The sequence below is a fragment of the Podarcis tiliguerta genome (assembly GCF_965153285.1).
Source record: "Podarcis tiliguerta genome assembly, chromosome: 11".
NCBI lineage: Eukaryota > Metazoa > Chordata > Lepidosauria > Squamata > Lacertidae > Podarcis > Podarcis tiliguerta.
The window spans coordinates 56677547-56704241 of NC_139544.1; the positions used below are offsets into that span (position 1 = coordinate 56677547).

At 43.4% G+C, this 26695-nt stretch overlaps 1 protein-coding gene across 2 annotated transcripts in view; it reads left to right on the forward strand.

Moving 5' to 3' along the window:
• Positions 1 to 26695, forward strand: part of RIT2 (Ras like without CAAX 2) — a 256817-nt gene that overhangs the window by 163961 nt on the left and 66161 nt on the right. The window contains exon 5 of one of the 2 annotated variants that reach the window (XM_083403204.1): positions 16214 to 18312. The exons of the other annotated variant lie outside the window; for it this stretch is intronic. Coding sequence (XP_083259330.1) covers positions 16214 to 16441 — 228 coding nt within the window. The 3' untranslated portion in view covers positions 16442 to 18312. Of the gene's footprint in view, positions 1 to 16213; positions 18313 to 26695 lie in introns of those variants that run through there. 2 annotated transcript variants of the gene reach the window in all.

Here is a 26695-nt window from a genome sequence, read left to right on the forward strand (position 1 = left end):
CGTTTCTTTTAAAATTTCATTCAGGACAATTCAATTTTGTTTTAGAAAAGAGAGAGAGAGAGATGATTTGTCAAATGTATCTTGCAGGCATTGATGAACAGTTGCTATAAAGGGGGAAAGAGCTAATAATGAGATATGACAGAATGCCCAGACATCCGTTGTCTTGAGGTGCCGACTTGGGAGATGAGTTTTCAGCCGGGCTCAACAATTTGGTGCTTTGGGGTGAGGGCCCTGCTGACAGCCTCCTGCTTCATGGATGACATGTAGATTCATTTTGGTATGCCCGAGGACTTGATTGGAGCATGGCTGCCAAGCCCCACCCAGAAAGAAAATGGGACTTTTGATTCCAAGGATTGGCCATTACATGAGACACTTGGTGCAATGGACCACTGCAATGGGTTACACACAGTTCAAAATGTTCTGGGAACAAAATAATACAGCAAAATGCTCTATTTTATTTTATTTGAACATTTCTATCTCACCTTTCCTCCAAGGAACTCTAGGACCTTTAAGACATTCTCCAGAGGCCCTTCTCCAGGTCCCCCTGTCTAATAATGTGAACCACTTACTAGAGAGAACAGCACCTTGGCGATGGAATGCTCAACTGCAGAAATGATCACCTGGTACTTCCATTAGGATATTCGCTGTACCAAGTGAAGATCTTCTTGATCTACCAGGCCTTATAACTTGATCCTTGTTTATTTCCCCCCTTGTTGGGTTTTACTGCCGATTTATTGACCACAGGCTGCTTTGTACGACTTTGTTTTGCTTCGTATGAATTTGTGCTGCTTCTACCAAAATAACTACCAAACTTTTAGAAGACATCTAAAGGCAGCCCTGTTTAGGGAAGCTTTTAATGTTTAATAGGTTATTGTATTTTAGTGTTTTGTTGGAAGCCGCCCAGAGTGGCTGGGGGGACCCAGCCAGATGGGCGGGGTAAAAATAATAAATTATTATTATTATTATCATCATTATTATTCTATGCTGCTGCAGTTTGTTGACTATTTGTCTTGAGCTGTTAATTGATTACATTTGCATTTATTAATTGACCTTCAGATAGATGATAGATAGATGATAGATAGATAGATAGATAGATAGATAGATATAGATAGAGATAGATAGATAGATAGATAGATAGATAGATAGATAGATGATAGATAGATAGATGATAGATAAATAGATAGATGATAGATAGATAGATAGATAGATAGATGATAGATAGATAGATAGATAGATAGATAGATAGATAGATGATAGATAGATAGATAGAGATGCTCAGGTGAAAATCAGGGCTCCAGCTAACCCAGTTTCAATCTCTTAGAGGACATATTTCCTTGCCTCTCTGAGTTATAGTGGGTGTAAGAATATCTTGCTGCATCAATCCATCTGGTCCAGAAATCAGTTCCCAACAGTGGCTAACCAGAAGCTCATTTGGATGCCCATAAGGAAGACATGCCAGTAACAGCACTCCCCAGTTGTATGTACCCAAGTTACTGCTATTTAGAGTAGACTGTCTTAACCTGGCACCAAAAACATACTAGCATGAGTGCCAAACAGGCCTTGCTTGGGAAAGCATACCATCGGTATGGGGCCACAACCGAAAAGGCCTCTCTGTGTGTGTCATTGCCATTGTCTGACTCTCTCTCCAAGGAGTCATCCAGAGATGGACCCCAAATGATGACCTTAGGGTACAATAAAGTTTGCAGCAGGAGAGGCACTGGGCCATATCAATTTTTGTTAGTTAATCCCAGCAGTTTCATTTGGGCACTGAAATGTATCAGCAGACAGTGCAACAGTGCCAGAACCAGGGCTATCTAGTCATAGAATCATAGGGTTGTAGAGTTGGAAGGGGACCCAAGAGTCATCTAGTCCAACCCCTGCCATGCAGGACTCTCACCTAAAGCATCTGTGACAGATGGCTATCCAACCTCTGCTTGAAAACCTCCCATGAAGGAGAGTCCACCACCTTCTGAGAGAGCCTGTTCCACTGTCAAACAGCTCTTACCATCATAAAGTTCTTCTTGCTTAGCTCCCACCAGCAGCTTGGCTGATGCATTTTGCACCAGCTGCTTTTTCCAAGCCATCCTTATAATCATTACATAGAAGAAATAATGAGCATAGCCTCATCCAGACAGCCATAAGTAGGCTTGATCTACATGTGTTCCAGTAGATGGTGGGACCATCTCAGCGTAGCCTGGGGCCACCCAGCACCAGGCAAAACACAAGAGGCATGGTTGATTCTCCTACATATATTGTAAACCACCCTATGATCTTCTGATGAAGGGCAATATAGAAATTTAATTGATGGTGATACCTGTTGATCTCGCTTGGGTGGAGGGCTACTTTGTATTGTGAATTTCCCAACAGACTGGCCAGTGCGTACCCGCTTGCTAGCTTGCATTTGCAGATCCTCACCCTGGGTTCTGCTTCACCTGACAAAGGGACTTTCACCAGTGAGGAAGCTTTTTCAGGGCTACATTCCTTGCTGAGCAACCTTATAGCACCCGCATGTCAAGGGCAAGGGGGCACAGAGGCAAATGTGGGCCTGAGTTTCTGTTTTCATCAAAATTTTCTTATATCCCTACAGTGAGAGCTCTGGGAGAAAGTACAGTGGTACCTCTGGTTACGTACTTAATTCGTTCCGGAGGTCCATTCTTAACCTGAATCTGTTCTTAACCTGAAGCATCACTTTAGCTAATGGGGCCTCCCGTTGCTGCCGCACTGCCGCCACACGATTTCTGTTCTCATCCTGAAGCAAAGTTCTTAACCCGAGGTACTATTTCTGGGTTAGCAGAGTCTGTAACCTGAAGCGCATGTAACCTGAAGCATATGTAACCCGAGGTACCACTGTATTGGAGAACCCAGCATATAACAAATCAGCAGGGTGATGAGAGGCTTTGGATGTGGCCCGCAGACACCACGCTTATGTAAAACAGACAAAGAAAGATTTAGTAGGCGAGCAGATAAGATATATCTAAAAGGAAAGCAAGTTTCAAAATTGCCCTAAGTGGGATAAATTGCAGTATTACTCTGGCGATGCACACATAAAAATGGATTATCTTAGAGGAAAGCAATAATATAGAAGAGATTCTTATTTAATAAACTTTCAGGGCTCAGCTTAGTATTTTGTACTAAATAACAACAGCGACAAACCAAGAGGATAGTTTCCGTTTTTAGATATTTGTAAATGTCAGGGTTTGATTTACTCTCCATTTCACATTTCTTTCTTTATTAATTTTCTATTTCATTATCAATACTGACACTTTGCAGCCCAGCGCTCAGGCTTCCTCCACAAGGACACACAAGGCATTGAATATAGCATATCAATCACTCTTCCTCTGTGACATTTTAGACTGTTACATTGCATTCTTGGACCAATTTGCTCCTGGCATTCAACTCCTAGCTTCAAAAATGTGGAACAGGAACCATCCTTATTTAGTTTCCAGGTCCAATTCAATGTGCTCACATTTGTGTTTAAAGAACAACACAATTAGTAGTGTCTCACATATCTGAAAGACCATCTACATCTTTACGGATCCTCTCAGGTGTTAAGATCAACAGAGAGGAGTGCTCTCTAGGTCATTCCACTACCCTCAAAAGTGCAAGGAATAGCAGCCTGGAAGAAGACGGTCTCTGTTGTTGACCTTTACATGTGAAACTCCCAGTCCACAAAGGTGTGTCTAATATTTTCATTTTATAGCTTCTGCCATATACTGAAAACTCACCTCTTTTCTCTGGCATGTGAAAATGGAGATATCTTGCTTTGTAGGACCTATCTCTATTTTTGAATCTGAGGTCCAGTGCCAAGGGCCTTCTGGCGGTTCCCTCACTGTGAGAAGCCAAGTTACAGGGAACCGGCAGAGAGCCTTCTCGGTAGTGGCCCTGCCCTGTGGAACGCCCTCCCACCAGATGTCAAAAAGAACAACAACTGCCAGACTTTAAGAAGACATCTGAAGGCAGCCCTATTTAGGAAAGCTTTCAATGTTTGATCAACTTTGTTGTTGTTTAGTCGTATCCGACTCTTCATGACCCCATGGACCAGAGCACGCCAGGCACTCCTGTCTTCTCCTGCCTCCTGCAGTTTGGACAAACTCATGTTGGTAGCTTTGAGAACACTGTCCAACCATCTCGTCCTCTGTCATCCCCTTCTCCTTGTGCACTCAATCTTTCCCAACATCAGGGTCTTTTCCAGGGAGTCTTCTCTTCTCATGAGGTGGCCAAAGTATTGGAGCCTCAGCTTCATGATCTGTCCTTCCAGTGAGCACTCAGGGCTGATTCCCTTAGGAATGGATAGGTTTGATCTTCTTGCAGTCCATGGGCCTCTCAAGAGTCTCCTCCAGCACCAGAATTCAAAAGCATCAATTCTTTGGCGATCAGCCTTCTTTATGGTCCAGCTCTCACTTCCATACATCATTACTGGGAAAACCATAGCTTTAACAATAGGGACCTTTGCTGGCAAGGTGATGTCTCTGCTTTTTAAGATGCTGTCTAGGTTTGTCGTTGCTTTTCTCCCAAGAAGCAGGTGTCTTTTAATTACATGACTGCTGTCATGAAAATAGTAGTTTGATGGACTACTGTATTTTAATATTTTATTGGAAGCTGCCCAGAGTGGCTGGGTTTACAGATGGGAGGGGTATAAATATTATTATTATTATTATTATTATTATTATTATTATTATTATTATTATCATCAACAACAACATCATCCTCATCAACATCATCATCATCATCTATCCTGTCCTGCTTTTTTCTGGGATAGTTTTACTCTTTAAAAAATAATAATTGTATGACTATTAAAGATCAATCTGTCACTTTCAGTTTCTCTCAAGTTCTCAATTTCCTATTCTTAAATTCAGTTCTTTACATTTCCCCCACAATCTTCATTTTTAAGGGCCTCACAAAAAATGGGCATTCCCAGCAGCCACAAAATGTTGGCACACTGTTCCCAGAGGGGCGGGAGGGTCAGAAAGTCAAAAAGGAATGGCGTAACCTGAGGAGGGGGCACTGAACAGGAAAACTCCACATTGCAACATTTTGGGGTGACGATGACAATGACAACATAAGCTGGATGTGCAAACTGATGCAAAATATAGCAGAGTTTATGAATGGGGACTGTGTCGAAAGGTACTCCCCACTGAAAGCAATGGGCAGCATTCTCATTAATCAGAAGTGCATTTATTTATGCTTGTATTTCCTAAAAACTGTCTAAAACGACAAAAGCACATACATAAAAAACAATTCAAATCTAGTGCAGATACCAATCAATCAATCCATTAATCAAAATCTGTAGAAATAAGGAAACAGCTGCCACACATCCCTATTTGTGACTTTGCTTGAAAGTTTCAGAACAATACTTTGTACACATTGTACAGGCATTCTAAATTAAGGTTCTTTCTCTCCCACCCAATTCTTCCTGCCTGTTTTATAATAATCTGGAAATGTGTGCAAATCTAGAAATTACTACCTTGTACGTGTTTTCCAACAGAAGCCATCAAGATGCCATATTTTCACAATGCATCAATTTGTAAATGCCTTGACAATTATTTCTCTGCTTATTATTTATTACGCCTTACCCTCTCATAATGTTGAAAGAAGGGTCTCTTTTGCTGGTTAACAAGGTATAATAGCAAGATGTTTTCTTGATAAATGGCATGGCATAAATCAGGTTATAGCGTGCACCGTGAAAGAGTTTTCCATAATAAAAGGCTAACAAATAATAACGCCATACGCTTTATTGGATTTCAGTTGTTACCAGAGTTGTTCACATTGATATGCGACCGCAGATGTTTCTTGCTAGTACTGGAAACCACTGACGCTGTAAACTACAAATCCCAAATCTCCTGTATTGCACATGAAAACACCGGCATGTCAGTTATTTCCTTCAACAAATCATCTAAAGTGAAGAAAACAACCACAACAGCCTAGAGGGACATTTGGGGATAAAAGTACAGAGTTTTGGCCCAGACTTTGGTCTGGCTCTCACAAAGAACATATAGATGTTGGGGAGTGTGTGTGGGGAGAGACCTGTGCCAGACTCTGCAATTTAAAATGAGGTGTAGGTAACTGAATATCCCCACACATAGAAAACTACATGTCAGAGGAAAAAGCTTTCCCCCCGCCCTGCGTACTACCAGGTTGAGTTGCTTCTAGCAGACCAAGCCAGGAAGGAATAGGTAGAGTCGATTCATGACCCCCAGGGGTGGGGAACTGTTTTCAATTTGAGGACCTTGTTCCCTTCTAGGCAAGCATGCAGAGGCCACACGCCCATGGAGGGTGCAGAAAGAAGCAAAAATGTATGAAGCAGCAAATGGAAATTCTACCTTTGCACAACAGGCTAATTTCTACACAAACACACTCTCTCACAGTCCTCTCTTCCACCTGGAGAAGCAGGAGGCATTATAGAACTACAGAGTTGTAGAGTTGGGAGGGACTCCAAGAGTCATCTAGTCCAACCCCTTGCAAGGCAGGAATCTCAGCTAAAGCATCCATGACAGATGGCCATCCAACCTCTGATTAAAAACCTCCAATGAAGGAGAGACCACTACCTTTCAAGGGAGTGTTGAACAGCTCTTACTAGCAGAAAGTTTTTCCTGGTGTTTAGTCGGAATCTCCTTTCTTGTAACTTGAACCCATTGGTCCATGTCCTAGCCTCCAGAACAGGAGAAAACAAGCTTGTTCCCTCTTACATGTGACAGCCCTCAAGTTATTTGAAGATGCCTATCATATCTCTTCTCAGTCTCCTTTTTTCCAGGCTAAACATACCCAGCTCCTTCACGGACTCACTCATCCAGAGATGCATGGGGTTTGAAGCAGACAAAGTGAGGCTTGTCACTTTGTGGTGTATTTCTGAGGACCAGATTGGGGGGGGGGGGCTTGAGTGTCACATTTGGCCCTTGGGCCTGAGTTTTCCCAGACCTTTAGATATACTGAAGTACAGGCTGGTCTGGTCCAGTCAAGGCACAAATAAGGACCTTGGACAGCTCCTTACAGACCCTGATGCAAGATGGTGCTTCAGCTCAGAGCTGGTGCTGCCTCCGACCTCCTCAAGATGGGCAAGACCTATTTTGCTCATAGAGCAGATGGGATACATGGAGACAGGGGTAAAGGATGCTGAAAGGCAGTGCCATCCTCCAGACTGGATGTAAATAAAAAGGTAGGCAGGTGGGCACCTGAGGGCAGATTGAAGTTGGTGGGCATCATTCCACTTGTCCAAATGGAGCAGCCTCTAGTCTATACATTGCATATTAGATGCAAGGACACACTGAATGCCATGCGTAGTTTAGTGCTAGACAACAGAAGAAGGAACATTGCCAGGAGGAACATTGTGCCACTAACAGCAGTCCCCCAATACAGTGGTACTTCGGGTTAAGTACTTAATTCGTTCCGGAGGTCCGTTCTTAACCTGAAACTGTTCTTAACCTGAAGCACCACTTTTGCTAATGGGGCCTCCTGCTGCTGCCACGCCGCTGAAGCATGATTTCTGTTCTCATCCTGAAGCAAAGTTCTTAACCTGAGGTACTATTTCTGGGTTAGCGGAGTCTGTAACCTAAAGCGTATGTAACCTGAAGCGTATGTAACCCAAGGTACCACTGCATTTAGAATAATTTCACCCCCCTCATCAGTCCCCCAGTACTTGGTTGCCTCTGTCATGTCACACTCACACCTGCTCTTAAAGAGAGAGATCAGAATAATCTTAATTTGCATCAGCCACTGGCCATAGCAATAAAATAAAATAAAATGTACTGAAGATAGAGCTAAATCAGGCATAGACAAACTCGGCCCTCCAGATGTTTCGGGACTACAACTCCCACCATCCCTAGCTAACAGGTCAGAATTGTAGTCCCAAAACATCTGGAGTTTGTCTATGCCTGAGCTAAATGCTTAGCTATACAAAATACATTCTAGATGTTTATATCAGTACAAATGGCAGAGTTAATAAAAAAAACTGAGTAGTGTTAAAATTTTTTATCAAATAATAGATCTTATTCTAATTGCCCCTGTTAACTTATTTTGCTGTTTTTGCTGTCACCTGATTATCTTGATCTCCTAAAAGAAAAGACACAATAGCAATTGTTAAGAAACCTGGTATGGATAGTAGTAGAGGGGTAATAACCACCTCAACCTGCTCTTAAATAATGTTCCCTCTTCAATGTTAGATTGAAACACACAAAATTCAGGATGTCTGTGCCCTGGCAGATGTGCCCCCATTGGGTCTTCCAGTTGTGCCACATCACATTCTGTTGAGCAATAAAATAACACAGAAATAAAAGTGGTAGAGATTTCATATCCCTAAAGCAAATGCTTATTCAAGGGGAAAGCAAATTTGCTCGCTTAGTATTAGCATAGTTGCACCTGGCAAACTAGGGTTTTTTTAAAATAAAGAAAGAAAAATTCGGACAAAAGAAGAATCTAGGCAGAGGGGAAAGTATGTGTGTTCTGACAAAAAGGGTTGCATAGGGCCACATCTTGTCAAAGACACATCTGCAGGTCTGGAAAACGAAGTTCCAAAGGGTAGTATAAAAACTCTTGATAGCGGATTCCTTTTCAGGAACAAAGATTTCGCCGGCTTGATAGAAATTCAATGGCACACAAAAGGCCTTTTTTGATGTCTGTTCCATCTGATAAATACAATGACTTATAGCAGGAAGCGCTGAATGGCGTGGTTGTGTGCTACCTGATTTTGTTAGCTGCAGAAGAGGGCTACCTAGGAGATAAACATCACTTCCTCCGATAAGTTTTAATTTTCTCCCCTTTCTCTTTGGGCTCTGTCTCTCTCCCTTTCAGCATTTGAAGAGAAAAAATAAGAGGGGGGGGGGAATCAAAGCAGATTGCTGTAGAGCACGCTGTGGGGAGAACACAAATCAAGGAGTAAGTGGAGGAGGAAAATCTGAGATGATGAAAAGTTTTCTGATAAAAGGCAAACAATGATACTGCTGTCTAATTAATTCTGTCTGTCTGCCTGTCTTCTTTACACAAATACGGTACTTATGCATTTATGCACACGTAAATGACCAGGGTTGGTGAAAATTTGCTCTGGATAAATGTATAATAGGGAAAAGATTTTGATCCTCAAAGTTGTGAGTTCAAATGTGACCTCAGCTTTGAAGCTCCTAGGTGGTCTTAAAGCAAACCATTTTCTCAACCTCCCACATGCCCATATCTAATAAAGGGGTGACATCTGTACCTTCTTACCCCATTTCATTCATAATTGGACTAGGCAACTGAATATTTCCTCTCTGGAAAATAGCTTGGCTTAGCTTGAGCCAATTAAGGACCACAATCAGGTGATCTTGTGCTGCTGATGAAGTCACTGGGTGAGTACTGGATTCTGTTCCTTCTGTCCATGCTCATAACCCATGATTTACAATCTAGGCTGGAGAAGAACTTGGAGATTTTTTAAATTTGCTGAAATTTGTAGGCTAAACCATCAGAATGTAAGAAGCTGTCATATACAGTGGTACTTCGGGTTAAGTACTTAATTCATTCCGGAGGTCCATTCTTAACCTGAAACTGCTCTTAACCTGAAGCACCACTTTAGCTAATGGGGCCTCCCACTGCCGCCGTGCCGCCAGAGCACGATTTCTGTTCTCATCCTGAAGCAAAGTTCTTAACCCGAGGTAATATTTCTGGGTTAGGGGAGTCTGTAACCTGAAGCGTATGTAACCTGAAGCGTATGTAACCCAAGGTACCACCGTTCTGAGCCAGACCATTGGTCCACCTGGCTCGATACTGTCTATAGTGACTCACAGCAGCTCTTCAGGATTTTGGAGAGAGGACATTTCCATCCCTAACTGGAGATGATTGGGATTGAACCTGGCACCTTCTGCATGCAAAGCAGATGCCCTACTAGTGAGCTATAGACCTTCCATGGAATTATGAACTCTGGCAAGGTCACTAACAACAGCACTGGCTTCATTTAAAGGGGGGGGGGGGAGTTGTAATGGTTCCTGAAGTGGTGTCTGTGAAATGCTTTGAACTATCTGTAGCGTTAAATGTTTGCTAAGTCATATGAGAATACATTTATACTACAGGAGCTGTTGCCATGCGTGGCATTAGCCACAGCTTGTGGGTGACAAGTTCAGCTCTTGAAGAAATGGTCATGTTAAAACACTCAGTCTATTTCTGGGGGAAATGAGAGCCCTAATGCTGGGAAATGTGACAGCCAGTTTTCTGACAGATTGCCCTGAGCCTGCCTGTGATCTCCCCAACCGAGGTTGACTCAGAAGAGATCAGAAGCATGGAATTTGGCAGGTGGTGACTTGAAGCAAGTACACAAACCCTTGTCATTCTCAGCTCTGCCTGCCCCCCCCAATCCTTTGCATTCAAGATGCTTTCTCCTTGCAACAGACAAATCAAATGCTTCTCACTCACACAAGCACACCAGTGGAAAGAGCCAGCCTTCAACACCTTGCAGTTTTCATCAGTACTAAAATACATGTTTGCTAATATTCAAAATTATGAATCAGACCGGAGGCCATCTGGCTAAAGCAGGGATCGCCAACATTCAAATAGAGGACTGTCCCCCTGTCTCATCCTAGTCAATGGCATATCCTCTAAAGCAGGTCCCTTATTTACTTTCTTAAAGGTATGCATGTATGAAAGCATTTTTAAAAAAAAAAATACACCATTTTTTTTTTTTTGCAGCCCTCTTCCAATCATCAATAACGTTGGTTGACGACATTGCAATCAGCACAGCTTTATAGATTACAGATAATTTCGAAAATGTGCAAAATGCTTTGGGGAGAAATCGACCCTTAATCACTCTCCTTGATGATTGATGCTGAGATCTTCACAGCTCATGTTAGACACTGAAGCCATCCAGGGATGCTGTAAGGGGATCCGAGTGTCTTATGTGTTTCAGCCCTGAGGCCACTGTTCCTGAAACAATTTTTTTTAGCATAATATTGCCTTAAACTCCCCCATCAATTCTGCCCTCGACAAGAGGAAGCTTTGAGGGATAAAATGTGAGGAGTAAAAACTGTCACTTCTGAACCAGGTCGGCAGGTGTGCGTGCCTTTCCTTAATCTTGGCCGTGTTAAATTGCAGATTGATTTAGTGGTTTTAAACCTGGTCTGTATAAACAGTGTTAAGTCCAAGATTGTTGGTGCATGTCAGCCAATAATTGGAAGGGCAACGTTTTCTTGGTTTGCAAATCAAATGTGAGTTATGGGCTGCAATCCTTCCCCCCTTTTTTTCCTTTTAAGATGACAATTAGCCTGCTTTCTTTCATAAAACTCCCTGTCAGAAGGGTTGGTTAAATTGTTGCTGGGGCTATGCAGCAAAAATAGAGAGGAGAGAGAAATTACCAGGGACTTTCCAGGAGAAAATGAGAAGGTTGGTTGTTTCAAGAGATAATAATAATAATAATAATAATAATAATAATAATAATAATAATATATTTATACCATGCCCATCTGGTCTCCCCGGCCACACTGGGTGGCTTCCAACAAAGTACTAAAATACAATAGTCTGTTAAACATTAAAAGCTTCCCTAAAGAGGGCTGCCTTCAGATGTCTTGTAAAAGTCTGGTAGTTGTTCTTCTTTTTGACATCTGGTGGGAGGGCCTTCCACAGGGCGGGTGCCACTACCTATGTCTCTGTCTGTCTGTCCATCTCTCTCTATCCCAGAAGTAAGCCTGCCAGGGGTCCTAATTTGGCCCAAGAGGCCATTTTCCCCAACCTGCCCCACCACCTGACACCATATGTTGGTCAGGAAAAGATGTAGCTGAAAAGGAACCACCAGGAATCTTAACACAGAATCAAAGAATCTTAGAGATGGAAGGGACCCCAAGGGTCATCTAGTCCAACCCCCTGCAATGTAAGAATCTCAGCTAAAGCATCTATGACAGATGGCCATCCAACCTCTGCTTAAAAACCTCCAAGGAAGGAGGGTCCACCACCTCTTGTGGGAGTCTGTTCCACTGCCGAACAGTTCTCACTGTCAGAAAGTTTTTCCAAATATTTAGTTGGAATCTCCTTTCTTGTAATTTAAGCCATTGCTTTGAGTCCTACCTTCAACAGCAGGAGAAAACAAGCATACTCCCTCTTCCATACAACAGGCCTTTATATAGTTGAATATGGCTATCATATTTCCTCTTAGTCTCCTCTCTTCCAGGCTAAACATACCCAGCTCCTTCAACCATTCCTCATAAGGCTTGGTTTCCAGACACTTCATCATCTTGGTTGCCCTCCTCTGCGCACGTTCCAGCTTGTCAACATCCTTCTTAAATTGTGGTACCCAGAATCGGACACAGTATTCCAGGTGTGGTCTGACCAAGGCAGAATAGAGCTGTACTATTCCTAATCTTGATCCTTCCAAACTTTACTCTCTTTTCCATGATCCAGAGTTAAGGCAGGGTATAGATCTCAACCATAAAGGAAAGAGAGTTAAACCAGCCTGGTTTTTTCATAGCTAATGAAAAGCAGCCAGGCTGAAAGAGTAACTTTAAGAGAAGCTTTGTACCAATTATCATTCCACCTGCGGCCTAGAAAGCCTCGTCATGGCAACCCCTCTGCCTTTAATGACTGGCGGCTCATCATGGGGCCGAGAGCGCTGATTGCCGCGGCTACAGGTGTGGCGTGTGCGGGAAGAGATTTATCGTCTCCCTACTTCGGAGACCAACCTCCAATTCTGCCAGACTGATTTAGCTGCTTTACTTAATGATAACTCTCTGAGCAAAACACACTTAGGTAGGGAGTCTGATGCTGCTCTTGATCAAGTTTTAAAATGAGGCACAACACAGAGAAGCAGGGAAGGGACACAGTTTATTTGTTAGCTGTGATACCTGCATGGCAGGAATGTTAGGCTTGATGACCTGTGGGGTGACATCCAAATCTACAGTTCCATATTGCTGTGAATTTGGGGGGTCAGTCTGGATAACACCCTGGACCCTTTCCAAAACCTGCGACCCTTTATCAGTGAGAATGTTTAACAGCAAACCTGCCAAACCAGCCTCTTTGTCAAGGTAGTGGCTTTGGCTGGCTAGTGAGGTACCACAAATTAGCACATCCAAAAAAGTTGTTCTGTGCAATAGAAGCAAAAGGGGCTTTCCCAACCCTACCTCCCTTGGCTATCTAGTACCTAGAAGAACAAGAGTTGTATGAGGGACGCGGGTGGCACTGTGGGTTAAACCACTGTGCTGCTTGGGCTTGCCGATCGGAAGGTCAGCGGTTTGAATCCCTGCGATGGGATGAGCTCCTGTTGTTTGGTCCCAGCTCCTGCCAACCTAGCAGCTCGAAAGCACGTCAAAGTGCAAGTAGATAAATAGGTACCACTCTGGCGGGAAGGTAAACAGCATTTCCGTGTGCTGCTCTGGTTTCGCCAGAAATGGCTTAGTCATGCTGGCCACATGACCCAGAAGCTGTACGCTGACTCCCTCGGCCAGTAAAGCGAGATGAGTGCCGCAACCCCAGAGTCGTTCGTGACTAGACTTAACTGTCAGGGGTCCCTTTACCTTTACCTATGAGGGAGTTAGAAGCTAGTGTGTGAGAGAAACACATGTCTTGCTCCGTCCTGCATCCCAAGTTGTGACTAATGGAGAAGCAAGATCTTTTGGGTTTGTTAATTCTATGAGCCCTTCCACCCTATGCTCATGTTGTATATACCATATGTGTAAATAAAACCATATAACCTAATGGCACCAGATTCTCCGCTGACCTTCATCCCAAGGAAATTAAGTAAGTCCTGGGTAAGTTCAAGCACCTCTGGAGCCTCTTGTCACTTGGAACTGGGGGAGGCATGCAACAACACCAACACATACACAATATCCCCAAAACAGTTAAGGTATTGATTTGTTTGCTTTCTTGCTTTCCCCCTAGGTGATGTAGAAAAATGCGAGCTCCTGTCAAGTGGGACCCAGAGACTGGCAGTGCCTGCCAAGCTGTGCCCCACTCCTGGCATTTTTCTCCCCCTCCCCTGCGTCCTTTCGGTGTGCAGGAGCTGACCTTAGCACAGCACTAGCTGTCTTAAAAGATGGCAGGCTATCCATCACTGCCTCCGCATGCTGTCAGCGTTCCATTTAATCTCACTTGTAATTTTCAGAGGAGAGGCTGGCAAAAGCCACAACTGGAATTTTAATGGGGTAGCCAATAAATATTTCTCCACTTTATGAGGTCACGGGGCTGCCCAGAGTAACTTGAAAACTGAGATATTTTCCCAAAGTTTTAAACGGTATGCTCCATGTGAAATAAATAGGACGCATAAAAGGCAGTGCTTGGGGCAGATAAAGGAAAGCATGCTGCTTTGTGCATAGCATAGCTAAACTACGGAACTCATGGCCACAGGAGGCAGCGATGGTCATGGAGCTAGATGGCTATAAAAGAAGGTTAGTCTCTGGAAACCAATGGAAGAAGAAAGTTCTCTTATGCTTTCAGGCTTCCCATAGACATCTGATTGGCCACTGTGAGAACAGGTTGCTGGACTAAATGAGCCATTGGCCTGATTCAGTATTGCTCTTTGCATGCTCTTATATTCTTATGTACAGTGGTACCTCTGGATGCGAACGGGATCCGTTCCGGAGCCCTGTTCGCATCCTGAGCAGAACGCAACCCGCGTCTCCGCATCTGCGAGTGTGCAGGTCACGATTCGCCGCTTCTGCGCATGCGCGTGATGTCATTTTGTGCTTCTGCGCATGCGTGAGTGGCGAAACCCGGAAGTAACCAATTCCATTACTTCCGGGTCACCATGGAGGGCAACCTAAAAACGCTCAACCTGAAGCAACTTTAACCCGAGGTATGACTGTATAGTAAAATGGCTTTTTAAATTTTTTTAAAAAATGATATCCTCTCTATCTTCCTACATCATATTTTACTATTATGTTTATTCAATTTACAGTGGTGCCTCACAAGACGAAAAGAATCCGTTCTGCGAGTCTCTTCGTCTTGCGGTTTTTTTCGTCTTGCGAAGCAAGCCCATTAGCGGATTAGCGCTATTAGCGGTTTAGCGGCTATTAGCGGCTATTAGCGGCTATTAAAGGCTTAAGGGATTAGCGGATTAGCTGCTAAAAGGCTATTAGTGGCTTAGATCAGCTGATAAGAGGCTTAGATCAGCTGTTAAAAGGCTTAGCGATCAGCTGTTAAGCGGCTTAGGGGCTTGGGGAAAAGGGGGGGGAGGGGAAAAAACTCCAGGAATCGCAAGACATTTTCGTCTTGCGAAGCAAGCCCATAGCAAATTCATTTTGCGAAGCACCTCCAAAACGGAAAACCCTTTCGTCTAGCGGGTTTTCCGTCTTGCAAGGCATTCGTCTTGCGGGGCACCACTGTATTATTATATTTCTATCCCACCTTTCTTTAAAGGAGTTCCATGCAGCTCTTCTCCCCCTCCCCGTTTTTATCACCATAGCTGGCCCTGTTAGGTAGGCCAGGCTGAGAGATGGTGACTAACCCAAGGTTACCCAAGTGTAGCTTAATGGTCTCCCTGGTGTTAGTCCAACCTCTATACCACACTGGATCTCAAGGTGTTTTCCGGTTATGAAAATGGTAGCCTAGATGGATCTAAGTCCATCTGAAAGGCACTTCCAAGACTTTCATGAGTAGGACTAGGTATATGCTGTCATTGCTGATATCTACCTTGGGGTGCTAGAATTGGAAACAGGGGAAGGGGGAGGACTTAAGCTTAGAAGGCAGGATTTGACTTGTCAAGTACCCCAGAGTCTAGGGGACACTTTTTGTGTTGAGTGGTCATGCCTCTGTTAAGGTAGTGTTTACCACTCCTTGAACTTTCACTCCAACTAGCTCAAATACACCATGATGGGTAATGGCCAAGGGAATATATTGTTGACTGTACCTCTGTAAGTACCTGGTCCATGTCTTCAGGCCTCTTTGACTGAAACTGATCCCAAAAGATCAGGGGAGATGTTGTGTTCAATATTAGAGCTTCAAAAGATACTGTATTTTAATACTTTGTTGGAAGCCTCCCAGAGTGGCTGGGGAAACCCAACCAGATGGGCGGGGTATAAATAATAAATTCTATTCTATTCTATTCTATTCTATTCTATTCTATTCTATTCTATTCTATTCTATTGTTTCCAGGTCGATCTCCAGATGATTATATGAATACTGAATCCAAAAATAGTCTACAAAAATTATAGATGGTCCCCAACCATAGCAGGAATACTTTGATATCATTTGTTTGAATCTGACCTGGCTAGACCTACAGTCAATCTCTGCTTGGGGCTTACTTCTGTGACAAAGACCATCTTAATTTTTGTTGTAGGTTTCCCGAGAGGAAGGTGTCAACCTGGCCAGACAGTATGCCTGCCCTTTCTTTGAGACCTCTGCTGCCTTGCATTTCTACATCGACGATGTTTTTCACAAGCTGGTGAGAGAAATCCGAAAGAGGGAGAAGTCTCTGCCTCCGGCAGATGGGAAGCTGAAGAACAAGGACAGTCTGTGGCAGAAACTGAAAGGATCTTTGAAGAAGAAGAAGGAAATCCCTTCTTGATGGTGGTCCCTATGCAGTTAGCGGCAGTGTTTGGGAACTGCACAGAACAATTCCAGAAGGCATCATCTTATGCAGTCTTATTTTTTCAGGGTCCCCTTTATGCAGCACCAGCCTTCTAACTTTGGGTAAGATTCTGTGCAAAGTGGGATACAACCCCTCCTAGTATGTTAGTAAAGAAAAGGTTGCGTTGCATTTAATATGTTTAGTGGAACGAAAAATGCACTGTGAATGTCTCTTATTTCATGGACAGTCATGTTCAGGTATTTCATTTATTTATTTCTGAAGATTAATGGTCAACTAAGTCATACACAAAGTTAGACCCACTGAAATCAATAGAATGTAATTCCTTCAGTCCATTTATTATTATTATTATTATTATTATTATTATTATTATTATTATTATTAAAGGAGGTCTACTCTGAGCATGACTAAGGTTGGACGTCAGCCACAATTCATATCCCACTCTTCATCATAAATCGACCTCCGTGTTGGTCACAACATACACCTACATAAAAGCAAACCAATGATACATTCAGAAGACAACTACTTTTACTATAAAATCCAGTGTATGGAGCTACTCCATCTATCATTTGTCTTCACTGAAATGGCCAATGCTGTTAACTCAGAAGACCTGGCGGAAATGAAATGCATTCGCCTGGCACTAGAAACCAACTAACCTTAGCACCAGCTGAACAATGGGGGAAAGACTAATCCAAGCCAAGGTGTCGCCATCAAGCTGGTCCTCTCATAAATTCCAGCAGCCCAGGATTGGCTTGGTGGTGGCATATAACCAACAAGGTCTCCTGGCAGAACTCAAAACACTGTGCTTAAGGCATATTATAAGTACTTATAAGGGCTGTTATGAAGTGTTGACTGAATGGAAAGGCAGTGTCTGTCATCAGGAACCCAGTCAGCATAACCTTATGTTACCAGCAGTTATGTTTACTTTAGGGTCCTATCTTTATTTTTGATTGCATGCCACTTGAGGGCCCCCAGCCCTGGCTTCTACCATAGATCAGCCAGTTCTTATTCCATTCCTTCATACTCGCCTGCTTCTCTAGGTACTGTGGTTCTTGATTTATAGCCACCCAGCTTCCAAATAATCCATAACACTTAACCTTACCTAATTGGCCAAAGCACACAAAGGTCTTGGTTGGAGCTTCTGCCATAAGTCATAACCCAACTGGGGAACACTTCAGACTGCTGATCCTAATTAGCCAGGATGCCTCCACCAAGGGATGAAAGCAGGGAAGCCTTTATAGACCTGCCGAGGCAAAGATGGCAAAAATTAGCAGTCTTTTCCTCACCAGCATCCGATCTCAGAGAGACATGGATAGTTCTGCTACAGCTCCAAAGAGATGACTCACTTTGTGGTCAGTCACCCTGGGATCTGGATATTTGGCCACAACGTACATATATACAGTCAGTCGTATATTTTTTTCCAGTGGTGTCCTGTACAAACATGTAATATATGAGCCAGTTCACTCTCTTCCCTAACCCTGGCAGATTCGATTCTTATCTCACTATGAAATCATTATCTCAGTGGGTGGTCATAAAACAGGATGGGATATATGCCCAATTAAGGCATGCCTTTAAATCTAGCCAGGATCTTTATATTGCCCCCATTATCATTGTGCCAGGGCACTTGGAAGGCTTGTTAATCTCATTCTCAGAAGCCAACCCAAGAAATGATGGGGCATATATCACCAGAGCATCCTTTGCCAACATGGAATCTCACATAGGTTTTGGACTACTAGCACAGCCGAGCTGGTCTGGATTGATGGGATTTGTAGTCCAGAAACATATTGAGGACACCAGTTTGACAAAGGATGCACTAGAGCAGCACAATGTTAGGAACATGTGTTTTTTTTTTTTTTTTTTTTTTAAAAAAAACTTGCTGTATGTAAGGATTTCTTTGTGCTTTTAGAGAGATGTTATGATGGTGATTCTTGCTCTTTCTTTCCTACATAGTATGAACATAATATAGAAAGTAAAGCTGTGCATGGCTCCCCCCAATTAGATTTGGGGTCCTATCCAATGCTTCAGAGTGTCCCCAATCCAGAATGAGTGTCAACCCTTTCTCTATAGTGAGGAATGGACATGTGCCTGGGATATATCCAGTGCTGTGACACCCATTTTGGGGATCTGGGCCAAAAAGCAGTATAGAAATAATTGGATGATGATAATTACTGAATCCAGGCCCCAAACCAAATCAATGACTTTGCTTAATTAGGGTTCAGAGGCCTAATTAAACACATGTTCAAGAGCAAGCAGAATGAGACACACCCAGAGGGCAGGTGCTACCCAACTCCTCTCCCCTTTTCATAGTCCCAGATCACTCTGCGTGGACCTGATCTAACCGAGGGCAGACTGAACCCGCTCCACCCAAATCCTGGGTGAACCCAAAACAGCCCAGTTTGGTTCAGGATCTGGGATAGAGCTGGAGCCACTGCATGACTCCATTCAGTAGGTAGGTAGGTAGGTAGGTAGGTAGGTAGGTAGAATTTCATTTGTTGAGCTTTGTGAAATAAAATCATGGAAGCATGCACAAGAACATACCAAATCATCAGATATTTGAAAGCTAAATAGAGGAATAAAAGAGATATAAATTAGGGAAGGGACAAGTTTACATTCTTGAAATTGAGACTTGCTGCTGTTTCCCACCCCTGGTTTTCGTTTTCGCATCGTCATAGATGGTTTTGTCACTTGCTATGTTTAATATTTTATCTATAAACAACCAGGATGAATGCAGCGTTCAGTGTGCATGCCATAATAAATGTGGGAAAAGAAGATGGTGACATGTTGTCAGTGCTTATACAGGCTTGCTTGCAGCCCCTGGTTTGCCAGGATAAAGAGATGAAAATAGCCATTCTCCATGTTTTAGGATTATTCTTATTTTTTAATGAATCATGTGACTTGGAAATCAAATTCATTGGTTTGGTGTCTCTTTCTTTACTTCTGTGGGCATGGAAGAGCCTATCCATTGGGTCACATGGCCTTCAAAATGACCAGTGCTTAGGCAGTGGCAGCCAACATCTGCGACCCTCCAAATCATCTACCACTCCCATCATTCCCAGAGTGACTTAACAATCTTTTCCGCTTCGTAGGAACTCTGGGAATTGTAGCTCTATGAGAGGAACAGGGTCTCCTAATATGCGCAAGCATAGGAGAGGGTGGCACAGATGATGCCCAAAAGGCTGGAGCTTAAGAATGTCTAATAGCAACAGTTGCTGATGGAGCTGGAACTTGGGAAATTCCTGCCTCTGGATCCCCGGGTAGGTTGAATCAGTTTCATAGGGGAAGGAGAGGCATGGCAGCATGGTGAACTTATGTAAATAATGTTAGGATATTCTATGACAGGCATGGCCAAACTTGGCCCTCCAGCTGTTTTGGGATTACAATTCCCATCATCCCTGACCACTGGTCCTGTTAGCTAGGGATGATGGGAGTTGTAGTTCAAAAACAGCTGGAGGGCCAAGTTTGGCCACCACTGTTCTATGAGAAATATCTGAAAGGAAAGCTCGTTCCTAACTGAGATTGGGGAGGGGAGGTGGAATTCAACCCTTTCTCTTTGTGTGCTAATTTGCTTGTGCTTTGGAGCACAACTCAGTGGCCTTGTTCAACAACAGCTGCCATTATTCTTATTAATTGTGATTCCCCCCCTTTATTTTCCCTCATAATTACTTGACATTCTTATTTTGTGTATTGTGTATTGCATCTTGTTCGTCCTTGGCGATGGAGTGGACTAAAAGCGCCAAAGGGGGGGGGGACACCACCAAAACAAACAGAACGAAAAACAAACTCTGGATTATCAGGTCGACATGTTACTTGGTTACTGTTTGACTGGATGAATAATTGCCTTTCTTTTTAAAATAACAAGGGAGTGCCGCTGTGTTGGTGTGGGATGTCAATTTCCCTTTCGTTTTGGCAAAGGCAAAGTTAAATGCCTGAAACAAATTAAACAAATTGAGGTGAATGTCATGAATTTCAGATTGCATTAATGCAAATCCAATTAGAGCAAATTAAACGATTATCAAATTAAACTCTTTCATTTCAGAGGTGAAACTCTCCGTGTGGGTGAAGTTGATGTAAGAGAGTCCTTTTACTGAAGCATTGTTGGCTGATCTCCCCCAGATGTCTTTCATAAAATGTCAGGGCTTGGATTCCACTCGTAGGTTTTTTTGCCATCTTTCTTTCCCAGTTTCATGCAAACCAACTTTGGGGGACCCATCCATGAATACCTGCAAGGGCCAATCTAACAGACAACGTCTCTCCTCATATAATAGCCATTCATTTCTCATGCATGTGTGGTTGGTAATTTACAAAGATAAATTTATATGCTGCAGATGGGAAACCTGTGACCCTCTAGCTGCAGTTGGACTATCTAGCATGGCCAACGGCCAGGGACATCCAGCCCAGATACTGAGGTCCAGCGCCGAGGGCCTTCTGGCGGTTCCCTCTCTGCGAGAAGTGAGGTTACAGGGAACCAGGCAGAGGGCCTTCTCAGTGGTGGCACCCACCCTGTGGAATGCCCTCCCAGCAAATGTCAAGGAAATAAACAACTATCTGGCTTTTAGAAGACAACTTAAGGCGGCCCTGTTAGGGAAATTTTTAATGTTTGATGCTGTATTGTTTTTAGTATCCCATTGGAAGCCTCCAAGAGTGGTTGGGGGAACCCAGCCAGATGGGCAGGGTATAAATAATAAATTATGATGATGATGATGGGAGCTATAGTCCAACAGTTTCCCATCCCTGTTATAGGCCTACCCCCTCTAACGTGATGCAGGAAAACTACAGCAGCCCGTATGGCTGCACTGGAGGGTAGGAACTCAAACTAATGGATTCAAATTGCACCAAAGGGATTTTGACGAAACATCAGGAATAACTTTCTGACAGTGAGAACTGCTGTGACGGTGGAGTGGGCTCCCTCAGGAGGTCGTGGACTCTCCTTCCATGGAGGTTGGATGACCACCTGTCATGGATGCTTTAGCTGAGATTCCTTCATTGCAAAGGGTTGGACTAGGTGACCCTCAGGGTCACTCCCAGTTCTACGTATGATTCTATGACTGGCTTGCCATAAAGTAAAGGGGAGTCCCTCCCCCCGGTAACTGGTTCCAGTTGTCAAGATGATCTTTCCACTATGAAGCTTCTCCTAATAATCTACTAAAATCTGCTTACCCATATCCTTTGTTGTTTAGTAGTTTAGTCGTGTCCGATTCTTCGTGACCCCATGGACCAGAGCACGCCAGGCACTCCTGTCTTTCACTGCCTCCCGTAGTTTGGTCAAACTCATGCTGGTAGCTTCGAGAACACTGTCCAACCATCTCATCCTCTGTCATCCCCTTCTCCTTGTGCCCTCCATCTTTCCCAGCATTAGGGTCTTTTCCAGGGAGTCTTCTCTTCTCATGAGGTGGCCAAAGTATTAGAGCCTCAGCTTCAGAATCTGTCCTTCCAGTGAGCACTCAGGGCTGATTTTCTTCAGAATGGATAGGTTTGATCTTCTTGCAGTCCATGGGACTCTCTCTTTAAAAAAAAAAAAAAAATTAACAGGCCAATCACATCACATTATCCAAATCACATTAGTTCCAAATTATAATTTGGTCCATGGGACTCTCAAGAGTCTCCTCCAGCACCCATATCCACCCAAGTTCTGCCCTCTGAAGTATCAGAGGAAAAAGTCTTTGGTCCCCCTGCTCTATGTGACAGTCCTTTGGGTATTATGTGGCCTTGCGCACCCTCAAACGTCTCTCCTCCTGGTTTACCTCCAGTTCTTCCAACCACTCCTCAACAGACTTGTTTTACATGCTCCTGGTGACCTTGGCTGTCCATTGCTATTTGTCTGCATTCTTCTTCACACTGCAGAACATCGTGAAGTTGCCCAAACTTCAACCAGCTCCAAAATAAAAAATTTGCTTAGCTCATAGCATTTGTGCCCTAAAGGTTTGGGAGACTGGGCAAAGCTTGCAAAACCCGAATTAAAAAATTGAGGGTTACATTTGTGACCTACGCCCACTTTTGCCTTTTGACATCGCCCACCACTGGCATTTGTTCTCTCAGAAGGTTGCTTGTTGTTGAAAATATTGATTTTGCTATGAGTTCGTTCCCTCCAAGGAGGGAATTCATAAACTGAGTGCTGTCAACCACTGCTCCTAACCCCACAAAAACACACACACACATACACAGATTTTATAATCTGAATCCTAGTACTAAAGACAATCAGGCTTATTCCATATACTGTCCTGCTATTGTTCTGTGGGTTGGCTCTGATCTTCCTCCTCAGTGGTATTTTAAATAGTTGTGCTTTTTTTATGGGAAATTGCTGTGTTCCAGCACATATGCAGAATGAATAAATCATGGAGCCAAAAAGGAAGCAGGATGTGATTGTGCAATCACATCAGAAATCCCCTTTGTTCTCTGATTTCATTACTTTGCATATGAACCGGATCACAACCTGTAAGAAAAACACATGCAAACTATCAAAAAGCCCTGTAGCAGACTGTGTTCACACCGTATTTTCCGAACAAAATCCAAACTAAAAGAGTGATTGATGGGTAATGCAATGGTGCCACTCTGGAGGAAAAGATCAGGAAATTTGGATAACGGATTAGAAAGAGCAAAGATGTTTCTGTGCTTAACACTTTCAATTGTATAGTTGCCAGGTTGTCATTGTTTTATTTTATTTTGTTTTGTTTTATTTTATTGCATGCTGCCACATGTCATCAACCTTTTTCAGCCAGCTATTGATGTGGCATTTCTGTAAACTCATAAACAGTGAGGCCAGAGTCACATATGCAAATGTGAATCCTGACCGCAAAACTGGCAAGAACCGGTGAAGAGAGAACCTTATGGCTGAAAAACTGCTCCATATAAGGTACAAGAAGGATTCTGATAGGTACAGTGAAAAATCTGGATTGAGTAAAGTTGCATTTCAAGGACTGTGGTTGGATGAAGAGATACTGAGATGCTGAGGGGGCAGAAAGTAATTGGGTTAGAGGGTGAACAGCAAAGATGACGTAGAAAACCACCCTGAGGTTTTTACAAGCAAGCAATAAAATAAATAATATATTTCCTATATAGATTGTATGCTAACTCCTAGGGCTCTGTCCTGTAATGAATTCCTGAATAAAGTCTGATCGGTTGGGATTTTGGTTTGAATCTCCATAGTTGAACCCCCAAGAGAAATTTATCCCACACTATAAAGTCTTTGAAAAACCACCCTTTCTTCTTTCACAGAAAATCTTACTTTTGTCAAAGATCAAGAAGGGATTCTCAATATTTTCATTTGTGAGGCATGTGTACAAGCATCGTCCTGTTTTCTGCATGGAGAGGGTGGGGTTGTGGGTGGGTTTGTGAGGCATCTGGTTCACACACACACAAAGGACACATTGTTAAATCCATATTGATACCTTTTTTTTTTACCCAAGAACTTCATCTGAATGTTCAGGGGATGTGAAAGCTTGTGGTTAACTCAGTTTCAATTCACACATGAGTCCAGGATGTGCAGATCACATCAGTTCACAGGAGAATTCACAAAAATCATATTCCTCAGGTATCTGTATGCATGACACTTCTGTAGCCTCCTTTAATAGCTTTATGATAACACAATCCAGTTTTCTCTGGAAACCTTTAACACTGATAGGACTGTATCCAGCTAAGTGCTACTCAGGGTATACCTACTTAAATGAAAGACTCTAAAACAGTCAATTCCAGTAATTTTGATGGAACTACTCTGAGTACAATTAATTGTGGGCACAACTGAAAGCTCCCCATACCATTATTTACCCATAGCCTGGTAGCCCATATCCTTCCTTTAGGTGAAGGCATTTCAGGTCTACCTCAAGCCTTGCTGTCCTCCCCCATCTAGAGGACAATCTAAGATCAATTGCACTGACTGATGGATTCCAGGAGAGAAATAGCAAGCAAAAACCATCTGAGCAGCTGCAACTGGTCTCCCTACACCCCAGGCAATCTACTATTGTCCTTATTGTGGGATGGATTTCAGGAGAGGACAGGCAGGCAGGTGAAAACCACATCAGGGTCTTAATGGGACTTTTCTCCTACACAGTGACATCACCACCCCTGGCAATCTGCCATCACCTGCCCTGTGTGAAGGATCCAGATGAGTTTTTAATACGTTAAAAGAATATGTTACGTTTTTTAAATGTGTCATTTGGTTGTAAGCTGCCCCAGGAGGATTTATATCCTAAAAGGTGGCTTAAAAGGAGCCAGTGTGGTGTAGTGGTTAAGAGTGGTAGACTCAAAATCTGGTAAACCGGGTTTGATTCCCCGCTCCTCCACATGCAGCTGCTGGGTGACCTTGGGCTAGTCACACTTCTCTGAAGTCTCTCAGCCCCACTCATCTCCCAGAGTGTTTGTTGTGGGGAAAGAAGGGAAAGAAGAATGTTAGCCGCTTTGAGACTCCTTTGGGTAGTGATAAAGCGGGATATCAAATCCAAACTCTTCTTATATAAACAACTGCAACAAAATTAACCAGGCCGTGTGTTTAGAAGAAGCAAACGACTAATTGGGGGTGGGGTGGGTGTACGCAAAGTGACTTAATGCAAAAATTTTGCAGAAATTTGCACAGGCTACAGAAATCACTCTTACAGAATTTGAGTAACCTTGGTATGGAAGCCTGATTTTCGTTTTATGCTGTAACACAGATAATGCAGTTCATTATATGCACGGTATTTGAATTATACGCTTGTCTTGCAGTTGGCTTATTTCTTTCACCGTGTGCAGCTTATTCTGCCTGCACTTTGCTCCTTCTTTTTGGGTTCTTCTTTTGGCTGAAAAATCTCCCTGGAGCCCTGTGGGATATCTGCATGGCACAGTGATTTGCATCGAAGATGGGGATAGTCTTGTAACTGCTGCGAAAGCCACCCCAGAGGCCCTCTCCTGGCCTTCCATCCTGATTTATCGTTTCCCCAGCACTGCTGGATTCCGCCACCCTCCTTTAACCAAATGTTCCAATTTTGCTACAACTGCTTTGAATTATGAGGTTGTTTTCATGATTGGAACGAATGTCCACTTGAGAGCCCCCAGCTCCTGTGGCGACTTGAATCTCTCCCTCAAGAGGTAATAAAGATCAGAGCCTCTGACGCAGCTGTCTTGCCAACTGTATGTCTTCTGTCATTAGACAATTAATGTGACAATGAAAATTTCCCAGCCCAGCACTTTGTCATGCATCAATATTTCTCTTGCCCCACGGTAGGGCTTGGAGACTCACAACGGTTTCAACAGCTTACAAGAACCAATGTGAAAAGAGTGTTATTGATCACCACTTCTGGAGGAAGAGAAGGCGGGGAATAAGGAGTTGTGGAAAGCAAAATCCACTGACTCCTTGCAGGGAACGCCACTCCATAAAGGACATTGGTCAGTGGCTGGGTGGTTATAAGAGTCTGTGGCAACTCAATAACAGTGTTGTTTTTTTGCTGGCGGATTCTGGAGCATATCATTGACACTATGATGGTTTATTTGTGGTGGCTTTATACTGCAATGTCTGTACATGGTTCAACTTTTTTAGCTTCTCTGCGATGCTTCACAAATGTTTTGACATTTTGGCCATCTTGCATTATAGTGCAACAAAACGAGGACACACACAGCTGGAACATTTGCGGTACAAAAATCACAAGGTTTCAGCAGGAGTTAAGGGACATGCTCCAAAGGTTTTGCAGTTGCAAACACTATCAAAAGTGGGATTGTGGATCCCCACCATGAGGACATCGTGAGGATATATATTAGCAGACAAGTGATTGTGGGGAAAGAATTAAACATCCCCTCTACCAATGAATCCTATTCAATTCCTACTGAGGAAGGGTCATAGCTCAAAAGGAGAGCTCAAGCTTTGCATTCAGAAGGTCCCAGGTTTAGTCCCCAGCATTTCTGGGTAGGACAGGTAGGATCGGGGAAGAGACCCCCTTTGAAACCATGGAGAGCCACTGTCCTTCACTCTTAACAATACTAAGTTAGATAGTTCAGTGGTCTATCTCAGCATAAGGGAGCTTCCTATGCACCTATTAACACTGTTTGGGCATCTTCTCCCTGCACATTCTCCAGAACATGAGGAGCATGAGAGTGGGCTTGTGACCTTCTCCACTCCATCACATTCCTAATGGCCTGACTGTCAGGAGCTGGACTGGGAAGGAATGGTGAGAGGGCCCCCCACTCACCTTCCCAGGAAGAGGAGGACAGTATAGATGGTTTGAACAAACAAACAGTGGTTTGAAGAAGGGCATAGTTCAGAGGCTGATG